The 14625-nt window shown below is 38.0% G+C and overlaps 1 protein-coding gene across 1 annotated transcript; it reads right to left on the reverse strand.

Moving 5' to 3' along the window:
• Positions 1-1733: 1733 nt before the first annotated feature.
• On the reverse strand, positions 1734-14104 carry LOC144056575 (sodium- and chloride-dependent neutral and basic amino acid transporter B(0+)-like). The gene is made up of 16 exons (XM_077573506.1): positions 14051-14104; positions 13004-13010; positions 12389-12559; positions 12166-12297; positions 10409-10570; positions 9240-9354; positions 9029-9161; positions 7716-7856; positions 7329-7464; positions 5890-5982; positions 5680-5805; positions 5474-5583; positions 5297-5396; positions 4500-4609; positions 3046-3213; positions 1734-2974 (listed from the first exon to the last, which is right to left on the reverse strand). The coding sequence occupies exons 1-16, from the start codon at positions 14102-14104 to the stop codon at positions 2822-2824; spliced, it is 1911 nt and encodes a 636-aa protein (XP_077429632.1). The 3' UTR covers positions 1734-2821.
• Positions 14105-14625: the final 521 nt, after the last annotated feature.

Below are 14625 nucleotides of genomic sequence, written 5' to 3' on the forward strand. Positions count from 1 at the left end.
AATATAAAATATAATATTAATAAATAATATTAATGAATAAAATATTTAAAAATTATCTATCGGCTCCACAAAATAAGACATAAACATGATATATTTAATGTTTATCAGTGTTTTTTGTGTTCCCACCATCCATTTCAATTATTTGTTACTTTATTAATTATTTGTACTTATTTCAAGTATTTGTTTGTTTGTTTTGCTGTTGTTGTTTTTTTGTGCTATTTGTGGGCTGGGCCAGTCCCCATAGAGTAAATATGAAAGTTGTTTAAATTGATATATTGCTCCATTTTCTAATTGAATCAGTGTTTGATTATCAGTTTTTTCAAACTCACTGGTCGCTGATCGGCCCAAAAATGCTGACACACATACATTTACAAGGAATTTCATATTCCTCTAATTTTTATCATACCACCCCTCGCTGCACTCTGAGACACTTTTTACAACTAGTATCCTCTTTTGTTATTTACTGTGTGAGTTTTCTCTGGTACCTTAGATGAATGCTGTACCACGGTATGAGGAAGAAATGCAAACGTCTACATGTGCATGCCAATCGCAGGAAGTCCAAGCACAAACCTCTGTTGGTCTCCTGGGTAAATGTTAATAATAATATTCTTATGTAATTCCCCCCCACCCCCCACTGCCAGAGCGTTTCATATCCACTGGCACTGAGGTGGCTCTTCTCGTACTAGACTCCATGTATGGGCTCAAGGACAAGTACCCACCCACAAACACCTCAATAACGTACTGTGTGCTCATATGTGGGGGGCGCACATGGACAGGAGATTGGGAATTTGCTGCCATGGTGACGAGATTTGCAGTATCTAATAACAACAGGATCTTAAGAAGCCTGCAGTTTGTGGGTGGAGAGGAGAAGCAGAGGGAACACCAAAGTAGAAAAGGCTAGCGAGAGCATGCTTCGCACTTAATCATCTCTTTATGAAATAGTGACATCATAGATACATCTATGACAGTAGCAGTTGCATTTCTCTTTCAATTACATTTCTCCAGCAAAATGACCAGATGATTGTTTTTCCAGTGTTCTCATGCCCTACCTCTGATAAAACGTACAATATTCTTTGATTGGATCATTTCTCAAAGACATTTCATGGCACGTGTTGAGCGTGTCTGTTGCGTGGGTGGTGGCAACAGGTCTCTGGTTCTCTGCGCATGGTTTCCATGGTGAATGTGACAGGGAGAGTTTGCTAAGTGCTCCAGTAAGTTGAGTATGTATAATTATCGCAGCAGATCATTTATATCAATGTGCTGCTCTTATGATATTAGAAAGGTTAAAATACATGTTATCGGGCTGTGAATTCATGTCATTGCATCTAAAGTAATGGTTACTAAATGGAGAAAAAGGCAGAAACAGATTATATATTTATTTTTCACAGCATGGGATCTGATGTAATGATGATACACAACTGAGCTGCAGTCTTGAAACTCTTGAGTCATGTGCTTCTTTTAAATTTCACTCATTCTGCTGCCATATTTGGAGTCAATAAATTACAGACAGTGAGAACTGGCAGAGTGTTTAGTTAGTGTTAGTTTTTTATATATATATATAAAGTAGGTATATTTGATACCACTTTTATCAGACTGATAACCAGTACAACATTCAACTCTTGAGTACCGGTAGTCACTGATACCGATACCACTAGTACTGTTGATGCATAAAAGTCCCCCCCAATTTTTTATTTTTTTATTTTTCATTTTGAACAAATACCTAAATATCCCAATAGGAGGGCTACAATCACGTGATTCCGGCGGCGCACACCAAATTCAACTGGGGGTCAGGAAGTAGAGAACACCCATTGAAAAAGAAGGAAAGCGACTATGCAAAAGCGTTGGGTGAGCCTGGACGTAGCCAATACGCTCTAAAAATAGTAAAATATGTCGGATATGATCGTTACACTCTGAGGATTTTTTTTTTCCGAACTCGTGTCAGATTTGCCTGGTGTAGAGGCAATCACGAACGACCTCGTCCTCCAGACATTGTACTACACCGCTAGCCAAATGAAGGCGTATAAAAACCTGGAGGCCTACAACTATTTCGTGTGTGGTTGGGTCTCGGATCAAAAGAAGCACTAAATGACTGCCGTCTTGTTTTTGCTTGGGTGAGTAAATGTGATTCAGAATCATTCTCTTTTCAACTCAAATGTACACAAACGTACCACTGGCGTCAGGCTACAAGCTAGCTGGCTAACTGTTACGACTGGCCTTAAATGACTTAAACGGTCAAACACAGACTCATCAGTCATGTATCTACGTTCTGTAATTATGTAGACGTCTTGTGACTGAACCAATGCTTAAGTATAAGTACATATATCCATCAGTATGTTGTGCCCTTCCTGGAAGAAGGACCTCAATTTAAGAACCACTTGTCTTGATAGCTAACGTAAGCTAACATTGCTAAAAACAAAGACACAGACATGGACACACAGGCTGTAGAACAAGCTCTACATAGTAATATCACGGTTAGCTATGTTATATCACACAGGCCTGTTGAGAGTTTTATTCAGCTACGTAAGTTTCATTACTGTAGCTCTACCTTTCACAAAGTGATCACTGCATATCTGACCGTTGTCCGACCGTTGTCCGACCGTTGTCCGCTGGCCTTTATGGGTTACTACTTTCAGGACGTGAAAGTAGCTTTTATATTTTTGTCAATTAGACCAGTTGGGGTATAAGGCTGGGTATCGACCCTATACCAGTTACTCGTCCGTCACTAGTATAAATTTTCATGTTTTCCCTCCTCTTTAACGGAAAAAAATGTTGATTGTTGCTTTGTGTTCAAAATCCACATTATTGCTACATCTCCGTTTTGTCACAAACCAGTGAAGACTGGCATCGACATTTGTTCGGGATCTACTGCTTTTTGTTTTCTTTTTTGGCAGCGTTCCTCTGAGTAGCGCTCTCCTCGATGGATGTCCAGAAAAGGATGCCATTCTTTCGAAGAGGCACATAGTGACTTCAGGCGCTGCAAGGAAAAGTTTGTAAATTGACGTAACAACTTTCAGACTGCCTTTTCGTGAAAAACCTCCAAACCACCTTCCAAAGGTTTCCTTCCGCTCTGCCCAGCTTGTAAACAGCAATGATGGGGATCCATATGAGCGGGAGAGCAACAATGCACCAACCCAGAACTTCTGCCCAAGCTGGAAGTTTTCCTCCTCCATAGTTGGGCAGCGTTAGCGATTGCAGAGACCACACCAGGATGGCCTAAAGAACAGTAGTTAGCTGTTAGTGGAACACTTTATATTTAAACTCTCCAGAGACATGTTGTATTTGTCCAACTAAAGTAAACAAAGAGACACTCAATGGGACCTCGATAAGGTCAAACACAACAAGCAAAATGTCGCACTATAGAACCAGAAATTGAACTTTTGATTAAACGGTTTGGATGCTCAGCACAATCTAAACCAGGAGTCTGCTACCTGTGGCAATAGAGCCACATTTAGTCCCTTTACTGTGGCTCCCTGTCGGCCTCTAAAACAATTAATTATTTAAAAAAAAAAACTTTCATATTTCTTTTTCTTTTTCTTAGATAAAATATTCATTTAATTAATTATTTATTTAGATTTTTTTAAAAAAAAGAAGCAAGAAATATATTTTTTTAAATGTCAGAGTCCAAGATTTTAGTTGTCAGAAAAAGAAACGAAAGGTGGATGAAAAAGTTTTCAAAATGACCTAAACATGTCCAAAAAGTAAACATAAAATTTCCAAAAACAAAAGAAAGGCAGAATTATTATTTTTTTAAGTCAGAAAATTGCAGAAAAAGGAAATGTTTAAAAAAAAAGGAACTATAAAATGCCCAAATAACAAAAAAAGAAATCTTGAAAATTAACGTAAAATGTACATAAAATTGCTCAAAAAGTCAGATTTTTTATTTATTTAAAAAAAGGCAGTAAATCATTTTTTTAAGAAGCAACTATGAAATATCGAAACACAAAAGAAGAAATCACAAAAATTATCATAAAATGTAATGTAAAAAAGTCAGAAAAGTGATTTGAGAAAAGACAGGAAAGAAAATGTTCAAAAAGTAATGATAAATTGTCCCAAATTAAAAAAAAGAAATCCTCCAAATTACCATAAAATGTGCACAAACTTGCCAGAAATGTCAAATTTGACAGAAAGGTAGAAAAGTCTAAAAATATATGAAAAAAACTAAGTATGAAAAAGTACGAAAACAAATCCAAAAAGGGAAGAAAAAAGGTAGAAGAAAATGAATTCAAATGTTTTGCGGCTCCAGACAGATTTTTGGCCTAAAATGGCTCTTTTGACAGGAAAGGTTGCCGACCCCTGGTCTAAGCTATACCATTCAATAAAGTTGCTCTATGTAACAATTTGCCCACAAATATCTTTACAATAGCCTTTGTATTTGACCATTTATGACTGAAACATCTCCCAATTAGTAGATTAACACCTTAGCTGTTCACAAGGAGAAATCACTTCAAATAGCATTTCTGTTTTGATTTCAATGAAGCAAATGTTGAGATTGTATTCACCAACAGGATACATGGGCTGATAACGGACCAGCATGCTCTCCACCACAGCCAGAACCAGAAGCTCTTTTTCCCAACCATCATCTCAATGTCCTCAATTAATCGGTTTATACCTGCAACACACACACACACACACGTGCAAAAACAGCAGAAATTAAGAATGAGTACAGTTAAACTTCAAATTATTCAAACCTGTTCCTGGCCAAGTGTTGAATTAAAATACATTTTTATTTGCTGAATGGGTATTGTTTGGCTGGAAATGATTGAAGGAAGTGGCAAAAGGTTGCTGCATTCTTTTTTTTACATTTTTATTTGTTCCTTTGCCAAAATTATTCATAGGCTTTCTAAATATAGGCATATCCAATGTTCTAGCTGTATAATGTTCTGGATTATGTTAGAAGGTGCCATGAGCCGAATGGTTCATAAGCTATCGTTTCCTTGAACATGTCAGAGATATGAATAATTTCCGAAATATAAAAAGCAAAGAGATGAGTTTTAAATGATTTGTCAACACAAACTTTTACTGTCTTTTAACCCGTTCTTGCATAATTTCCAGAGAAGTACAGACCCCGCAAAATTGTTACTTTAACACTAAATTTAATTTGCATCATTTTGCTTTCAACTGTGCGCTTTTTTGGACAATGTAAGTCTTTACAAGGGATTTTTGTTGAGTAGAAATGAACACATGCAAACCCAATAAGTTATATTAACTCATTCACTGCCAATCCAGTAAGAAAGGATCTTTGACGTCTATAGTCGTCAATGGCAGCGAATGGCTGGGAAAAGAAAGTCAATTTTACCATATATATAGCAGAAGCCAATGATCTCCATCAGAGCCAAAACAATCAGTAGCCAGGTTCCAACGCAGGCATCCATTAGTGTCAGCCAGTATATTCCTGCCTATTACACAGATGCATACGCCACATGAGCATTGTATTAACGCAATTAGCTGTAGTAGCTCTTATCCATGGACCCACCTTGGTGACTAATGGCAGGCCTAATAAGAAGCAGATACAGGAACAACCAGTGCTTATATAGGCCCGTTTAGATTTAGGGAAAGCATCCGCGATGCAGGTTGAGATCACCTCTAGTCAAAAACAACATTGGTGATAATGACGATGATGCTTCATGTTTATGTCAAGTTATGCATGGGAACATAGCAGCAAATGAAAAATGACCTTACCGAAATTTGTAAACTGAGAGTCGAGGCCAATGACAAATATCATGAAAAAGAAGAGGATTGACCAAAGGGTGGAAATGGGAAGCTTGGTCAGGGCTTCTGCGTATACGATGAATGCCAGGCCGAATCCTGTGTAAAAATACATCATAGCATAAGACAACACATAGCATAGGTTTTTGACATTTTCAATTCGTGCTTTTTCAAGTGTCTGACCGTCTTTCACCACTTCTCCAATAGGAATTTGGTAGATGTAGGACATGTGACCCAAAATGGAAAAGATGGCAAAGCCTGCCAAAATGCTCGTTGCTGGAATTAAAATTGTCACATTAAACACACAAATCAACTTGTGCCTCATTTCAAGCAAAAGTTTAGGTTTATTTTCACATCTAAATCCAAAGACTTTAAATGCTGCTCTTCTAAGCTTTCCTACATTCATTCATTCACTCATCCATCTATTTGTATACATAGTATTCACATGACGTCACCGACCCTCACCTATCGACCCAGCAGGCCCGTGGTGCGGCAAACGGCCAGAAAAACACCGCAAGCAAATGCTGAGGAGCGCTCGTGTTGCTTACTACATTACTTTGTGTGCCGTTCACGAGTGCAAAATTGGGCGAACGAAGATGTGAAATGAAACTTCTTCGTAGTATTCCTATGCTATCATTTGCCCCGCATTGTGTGCCGGTCCATCGAATGTCAAATGGGAACGACAAAGTGTCCGGAATTGCAAAGATACATCGAAAGGATTTCCAACCGACAAAATCAATCAAAGTATGTTCTGATTATTTTAATTTACCCCGAGGCGGTATTGTGACCTGTTTTGGGCTTTTTGATAGTTCTAACCAAGCCATTTCAAAATAAAATACTGCCCACTGGTTTTAAGGTAAGTGTCATTGTAAGATGGTAAAAATGCTTTTACCATAATGCGATTGTGATATATGTGAGCTGCTAGCCGTGGCTAGCTCTGGCTAAAAATAGATCTGGTGGTATGTTCCATTTTGAGATCTCTCCAAATACCCTCCTTAAGGTCTCTTATTTTCCTTTTCCCAGCAGCCCAAAAGTTGAAATTGTTGTTAAAGTGTACGAAAATAGGTGAACCAACAATGTTGTTGTTTTTGTTATAACATGCTAGCATAGCTAGCGCGGTCGGGGAACTAGCTACTTGGTTTAAAAATAACCCAAGATTCTTCACCTTGAATTCACAATTGATAAATGCACATTGCAACGAATAAAAGCCGAAAGTACAGAAGAACATCCGTGTTTTGAGAATCTTCCTATCTCAGTAGTCCGCTCCGGGCATTAGCGGGCAGTAACATCGGCAAATGTTTCAACGTGTACAGCTGCAAAGAGTGTTGAGCTAAATCTTCCGGATACGTCTTGCTTACACAAGTAACGTTAGAGGAAGCTGGGGGTGACATTCATCAATAACAAAAGAACATTTGGTACAAACACAGCTTAGTCCGCTGGAAAGTTGCCCCAACATGAGGGGCAAACTCGCGATCCCGTGACGTCAGTGAATACTATCTATAGCGATTGTCCTCGTGCTAACCACTCATCAACATAACACAATCGTACTAATTTGCGACCATAACAATCTCATTATACCCTCAAAACTGCAAACTCGTGTGTATGTGTGCTTGCTGGCCTACCATGGTTGATGATGCATATGGCCACTGAGTCGATAAACATGTTGTTGTGGAACTTGCCATAAGAAGCAAGAGTCACAAGTCCCCCACATGCAATCGCGAGTGAAAACGCAGTCTGAGTTGCAGCGTCCTTCCAGACCTAAAAACATTGAAAAATAAAAAATATCTTTGTTTTACCAGAATGGCAGATTCTATCTCCTATCTCTTTCTTCTTGACCAATGGATTTTTGGAACTTCAATTTAGCTTTCACTGTGTTCTGTAGCATTTTTCAAATTTTGCAACCATCCACTGAAGAGGTGAACATTTATATTGAGCTGAATGCACGCATTCCTTGTTTTCCATTATGCCAATGACTATGCAAATTCATAGTAACGCTGAATACTTCTCACCTCTGCTTCTGTCAATTTGGTGAGGTTGGATTGAGCACCGATGTAGAAGTCGATCCCATCTCTGGCTCCCTCGAGTGTCGCGCCTCTGATCAGCAGGATCACAAGCACCACATACGGGAACACAGAGGTGAAATACATAACCTGCAGAGACACAGAGTACATACAGTATAAGCAACAAACGTAAAATCCGGTGGTGGCCAATTAGGGCCAGCAAGGATTCTATGCTGGCCTAAACACTATCAGAAACGCTGACCTACATTATAAATAGATATGTATTAGGGGTGTGCCAAAAAATCGATTCTCATAAGAATCGCGATTCTCCTTTGGTATGATTCAGAATAGATTTTAAATGTCCCAAAATCGATTTTATTTCAATTATTTTATACCTTGTTTGTGTGTGCTTTATTGGGAGCGCTGTTCATGTTGTACGCAAATTGGCCACTTAGGGGCAGTGTGGTCCCGCTCGTTCTGATACACTGTTAAGTTGTAGCCACATAGAAGCAAAAAGTCATGATCAAGTTATTCCAGTAAAAGTTTTTTTTTTTTTGCATTTGAAAGAGGAGTAAAATTATTTGTCCTCTTTGCGTGTTCCAAAACTTGAAGACAGATTTAATGCAAGAAAAAACACCTTTGCAAAAATGATTTTATCTAACAGAGATCTCTGGACATCGTAACAGTCTCCAATTCATCACTTAACAGGTGGAATTCAGAGCGTCGAAATGTGTCTCTTCCGCGTGTAAAATGGCTTCTTATAGTTAAAACCGACCGCCTCTCTTTCATTTGTAGACAAAACATACTCTCTGGGTACTTTTCCATGAGCGATGGCAAAAACAGAGTCAGGAGTGCGTGTTCGAAACAGATTCTGTTCTCAAGGACCAAATGTGTTTTCGCACAAAACGCTGAGAAGGAACTTTTTTAGACTAAATAATATGTCTCAGTTAAAGGTCAGATTATACCGAAATCAACACCACCTGCTCTGCACAGGACACAAAACATTTCGACAAGGTTAATATAAAGAATTAAAATGTTAACAATGTATAACAATGGTTAATAAATGAAATGAAGTATTAAAAATGTTATAATATCTAACACAGTGTAGGATGTTAAGCTGCTTCTCTCTATACATTCCTGAAGCATTTTGTATGAATAGTTGTGCTTTTGAGTGATAAAAGTGCCACGAGTAGCGCGCTAATTAGCATTAACGAGTCAGACTGGAGTAGATCATGACAATTCTTTGCATATATATATATATATATCTATATATATATATATATATATATGGTGTTGTTGAGTAAAATATGAAATTGACTTACTTTTCCTGATGACTTGATTCCCTTGATGAGTGCCGCAGCAACAAGGATGGAGGTCAGCAGCAAACAGAGAGCCAAGTGCCAAACTATTGGACCCGTCTCCTCGATGCTACCAGATCTCTGCAGAGCCACGTGACTGCGAAAGAGATAGATATTACTATCTATTGACTAATGCGCACATACATTTATGAACACGTGAATGGAACATCCTTACTCCCAGTATTGCTCACTGGGGATCTGCGCTCGAAGTTTGATCTTGTCAGATGAAGCGCAGGTTGTGTTGTCCAGAGTCCAGTTGGCCACTAAAGCGCCACTGCTATTGCAATACACTACAGAAGGAGAGATGATGAGTCAATTGCTTTTCCCCCCCGAGGAAGTATTGATGCTCACAGTGTGTAGTCCCCGCAATCACAATTACCAGTGAAGAGAATTCAATGGAAGCTGCCACAAGTAGATAAAAACCTTGGATATAAATGAACTTATCTACCTCAGCCGGCGTCTGAAGTTTACTGCCACTATAGAAAGCCATTATTTGATATCAGCTTAAAAGGACCGTCGAATGGGCTGAACATTGGCACTTATGCACTTATTGCAAAGGAAACGGAGGCATTTCCAGAATAGTGATTCCTGATTAACAGACAAACGTACAGTTTTGAGGGGGAAATGGGCCTGCTGGCAAAATAGTGGTATACGTGTTGGACTGTATTTGTATAGATTTGGACTCTATATCGAACAACGGGATAACGCTTGTTGATGACATCATCGCACCAGCCTCAGTGTGAAAATGGCTTTAATCACGTCTGACCGTGGAGCGAGGAGATCTGCCAGCCGTATGCGCGTCTACTTCGAAGTCACCCCCTTCCCCTCGCCACTTTACCAGTTGGTTGGAAAATAATGCTAGGCGGCGCTAAGCAAATTGCACCGCACACGTTGCAAGCTGCGGCTGGATAAGCTAGCAGGACTCAGTGCTAATCATTGCACATAAAATGTCAACCTCATATTTTTCTAATCTAATTATATATCTGCAGTATGTTCATTATTTCTTATTTTAAAACTTATTCAAACATGCTCAGCATTATGGGGGATACTTTGAGGTTATGTTGTTAATTGTAATTCTCGAAAGTTTAAAGATTATTTAACTCAAATTATTTAGTAAAAATTATTTTCTGGCATTGAGCATTAATCACTGAAAGTTGTGTTTAAAGCTTCAAAAGAGCTGCTATTCATTTCAAAAGGCTTTTCTACACAAGGATTATAGGATGGCGAGGTTGAAATACATTTATGATGTTCTGCAAGAAAAGTTTTCTCTTTGTGTCTTGCGTCATTGTAATGAAACGAGAAACATTTGGTGCCATTCAGTTCAATGCAGAAATTGCAGAGCACCTAAAGGTGTGTCGCTGCAGTTGTTATCGCCCCAACTTTGACACGTGTACCACGGCAGAGGAGACTGGAAGGAGGCGAACAGGTAGAACAAGCCGTAGGACACAATGACGTTGTAGTATATTGCAATCAGGCTGGTTAGAAAGATGGTTCCAACGCCGACACCTGCACATAGGGCAGAATGCTCAGTATGCATCGGGGATGGTGAAATGTCAAATGTAACATGCACCACCACATGCTAAATCAATCATCAGCACCTCTTCTATACAGTAAGTTAGCTCAACCTATCATTTTTTCCATGCTGGCTCAGGCCAGAGTTATAATTAGTTTGGATGTTTTGTGTGCGTGTGTGCATATGTGTGTGTTTTAGTTTTACTGCCACTACTGCCATTTTTATTTTTTGATAGAGCATTTTTCATTTCATGTTGACTTGTTTTTTTAAATTCAGTTAGTTTGATTGTTTTTTCGAAAATGCTTTGTTTTAATTTAATTTTCCATAGTTTTAGAATTAGTTTTATTCATATTAGACCGCGTGGAACCACACTGCCCCTAAGTGGCTAAACCGGGTACAACATGAACAGCGCTCCAAATAAAGGGACACACAGACAAAGGCGAGACAGGATAAAACAATTTAAATAAAATTGATTTTGGGACATTTAAAATCCATTCTGAATCGTACTAAATGAGAATCGTGATTCTTATGAGAATTGATTTTTTTGGCACACCCCTAATATGTGTACAGTATATATATATATATTAGTGCTGTAAATCACAAAAAAAATTGCATTAATCATAACGCAGATTAATCGGACTATTAATTTTGACCATAGATTATCCTTTAGCGTGACAGCGGATGGCTACGTTTAAGGTAGCACAGGTTGTGTTTTAACAATAAACGTAATTACATGCATTAAAATAAAACATTTAATAAATGTTTGCGTATCACATTTAGAATATTTGCTCATGCCAAAATTTTGGAGTCTTTTTTTTTTCCATTTTAAATTACGCAAGTAATTAACTGATTAGAAAAAGAGGAGGATGAGTGTGTGCAGTGGATCAAAAAATGTTGAAGCTGTCCTCATAACATTAAATGTCAAAAGAATGAACACATAACCAGTGTCCTTCAAATTTGGCAGGAAAAAAATGTTGATTAAAAAAATCCTTTTTTTAAAGGGATTAATCATGATTAATCAAAATTCTAAGATGTGATTCATCTGATTAAAAAATATAACCGTTTTACAGCTCTAATATATATATACTGTATATATATATATATATATATATATATATATATATATATATATATATATATATATATATATATATATATATATATATAAACCCCGAACACTCATGTTAGTTTTAAAAACGTAAAATGTTGTTCCAATTTGTATGTATATAAGTGCTCTCAAATATGACCAGCACAATATTTATGGCGCTCATGTACGTTTTTAACACAAGCGTCACTATTCCATTCACAGGTACATATGAAATTACAAATTTGATTAAGTATTGTTGCAAAACTAAATATGTGTAGGCTACTGTATAGTCTGTATACATTCATTTTTAACCCAGGAATGTATTTTCACCTGTGGAAAACTTTCCGGGCATTTTGATTGGCTGTACGGCACGGATAGTTCATAAAGGAATAATTTTGAGAGTAGTCAAATGAAATTAAATAATTTCCAACAGCACACTATTATGATGGCTCATGGCCCAGTGATTGTGAATCACTTCCTCAGGCTCCTTGACAGGCTTACCCTGAAGCAGTGGCACCGCTCTCCATACGTTGACTGGGCCTTGACTGGAGAACTGTCCAATGGCGCTTTCCAGAAAGTACAGAGGAATGCCGAACAAAGCCAACATAATCAAATAGGCAATGACAAAAGCACCTGCTCAAAGGATAGAAACAAGCATTACATTTTGTACCGCTCACATACTGAATCCGTGTCATTCAAAGTATTTGTAATGTGGAATTCTTACCCCCGCCGTGTTTGTAGGCTAAATATGGAAATCTCCAAATATTTCCCAGACCAATAGCGTAACCAGTCAAAGAGAGCATATATTCGGTCTTGTTGGTCCAGTTACCACGCTCTGGATTCTCATCGCCGCCGTCAACCTCAGGAGGATCCTGCACAGAGACGCAACATCTATCTGCCAGTTGTCAAAGCCCAGGAGACGTTTACTTATGATTACCAGGTCCAACTGACACGTACAAATTACAGTATTTGAACTATTCTATATATCTATATACTATAGATCAGGGCTGTCAAACTCATTTTTAATACAGAGACAAATTAAACACAAATTTTATCTAAAGCAGTGTATCAAATTAGCAACAACAGTTAATGTTAGTGAAAAACTGCAGTTTGTGTTTTGTCCTCACGGGCCAGATTGGACCCCCTGAGTGCCCGTTTCTGGCCCGCGGGCCATATGTTTGACACCACTGCAATAGATAGAGATCGATGTTAATGAGTTTTTTCGAGTGACAACAATCAGCAACGTCACCTGTGATAAAATATGTCACAGCTTAGCCGAAGCTTATTATAACCCTGTTATCAGAAGATGTGTCTGTGTTGACACTGCAGCTCTGCTTACCAGGTGGCTATGAAAAAGTAAATTTTCCAGAATGTGTCACTTTCAAGAGAGAAAAAAAATGGTCATAAAAGAAACCTATTGTAACCGAAGAAATCTAAATCTGACTTCTGAATGCTTTTCATTGAGGTGAGGCAGTTGCAAATTCACACACAATAAATTAAAAAGTTTAATGCAGTATTATATCAAATCGAATAAGTCAAACAGTCAGTAATACTGAAGTTAAAGATGATAGATTGTGGATGGCTCTGACTGCACTTCGCAAAGGAACAAGCAAAGGCCATGTCGAGTAGTGGCACAGCCACATAAATTGTAAAATGAAAATGTTTTTAAATGTTTTAATAGCAGCAACAGTCCTCATATTTGATATTGGTGTATCAATACTGTATTTATAACAGTCTAGTACACTGCTTGCATCCTCCCAACATTACTTCTGTGCTTCCCACAGATACAGTATATGTGTCGTGTCAGTAAATGTGAATGACAGTAAATGTGTTCAATCTGTTTGTCTCCCTGAAGGTGTATAAATGGCTTTGAGGCATGAAAAAAACCAACAAAGATACGCATAAACAATGATGTAATAATAGCCAGGGGAACCGAAAGGACTGTGCCAATTTTTGTCAACGTTGACGTGAAACCCTCAAGGTCTGAAGAGCACCGTTGTTTTTAAAAGTAAATGCATTTCCCACCAAATATCTCTTATTCACACTCAACCACATTCATTCCCACTCCACTATCTAATGAAAGATTTGAATGAAAACAAATGTCTTTGCAAAGCTAACACTGTGGAAGAAGTGTTCATTTCACAATTTATTTTTTGTTTGGGGCTGCAGTGATGAAGAACGACACAGCATCGGATTTCAATTTGGTGGCTAGTAGCATGCTAAATTTGCTCCATGACATTTACTGATATAACTTTGTACTAGTGACTTTTGACTCCATTTGACAAATCAAAGAATTGTGGTTTATTGCTGAGGTTATTATGAACAGCACCAAACGACAAATAAATAAGCATACTGCGTAATAATGTCGTAGAATTTCCCATCTCACCTGATCAGCTAGAATGGGCTCATCTTTTGGAGGGTTGATGCCGATTTTCCACATGTTGCAACTGCTTCCAGTTGGTAAAAAGTCAAATTGATTTGAAAAGTTTTTCAATTCACCGTCATCTACCTCCAGCCCCCCCAAATAAAGTCATTTCCATGATCCCATATTTAGTCGCACCTCCTCATTTTCAGCTCCAGTTGTTCACTAAACACTGTTGCTGTCGTCTTTCCATCCGAAACCCTCAGAATTACATGAGCTAAAAAGCAGCCGTTAGTTTATCCAAACAAAACAGTAACCCGTTGGGCCTTAGGCTTTATTTCTTCTCCAAATATTAACTTAGTAGAGTTAGTCTGTAATGTGCATGGAACTTGTAATCAAGACTCTTTTTTTTTTCTTAAATGGTGACTGGACTCATTTAAATAAGGCTAAATTAAGTCGCTGTGACAACTCTCAAATCAGGTGGTGCTCAATTATGAGCATGACATTTAGTTTCTATGCTAATACGCATCGTTTTGCATGTACTACACTAAAAAATGCAAGTAGGTAATATATATGAGGTGATAAATACAAAAATGATT

The sequence above is a fragment of the Vanacampus margaritifer genome, chromosome 8, assembly GCF_051991255.1.
Source record: "Vanacampus margaritifer isolate UIUO_Vmar chromosome 8, RoL_Vmar_1.0, whole genome shotgun sequence".
NCBI lineage: Eukaryota > Metazoa > Chordata > Actinopteri > Syngnathiformes > Syngnathidae > Vanacampus > Vanacampus margaritifer.

Bases quoted from the DNA above. Each gene is read 5' to 3' on its own strand.
- LOC144056575 (XM_077573506.1), bottom strand. From the start codon at position 14,104: ATGTGGAAAATCGGCATCAACCCTCCAAAAGATGAGCCCATTCTAGCT. The intron at 7,465-7,715 runs GTGAGAAGTATT...CAATGTTTTTAG, and splicing joins CCAAATTGACAGAAGCAGAG to GTCTGGAAGGACGCTGCAAC. The intron at 5,806-5,889 runs GTCAGACACTTG...ATTTTTACACAG, and splicing joins TGGAGAAGTGGTGAAAGACG to GATTCGGCCTGGCATTCATC.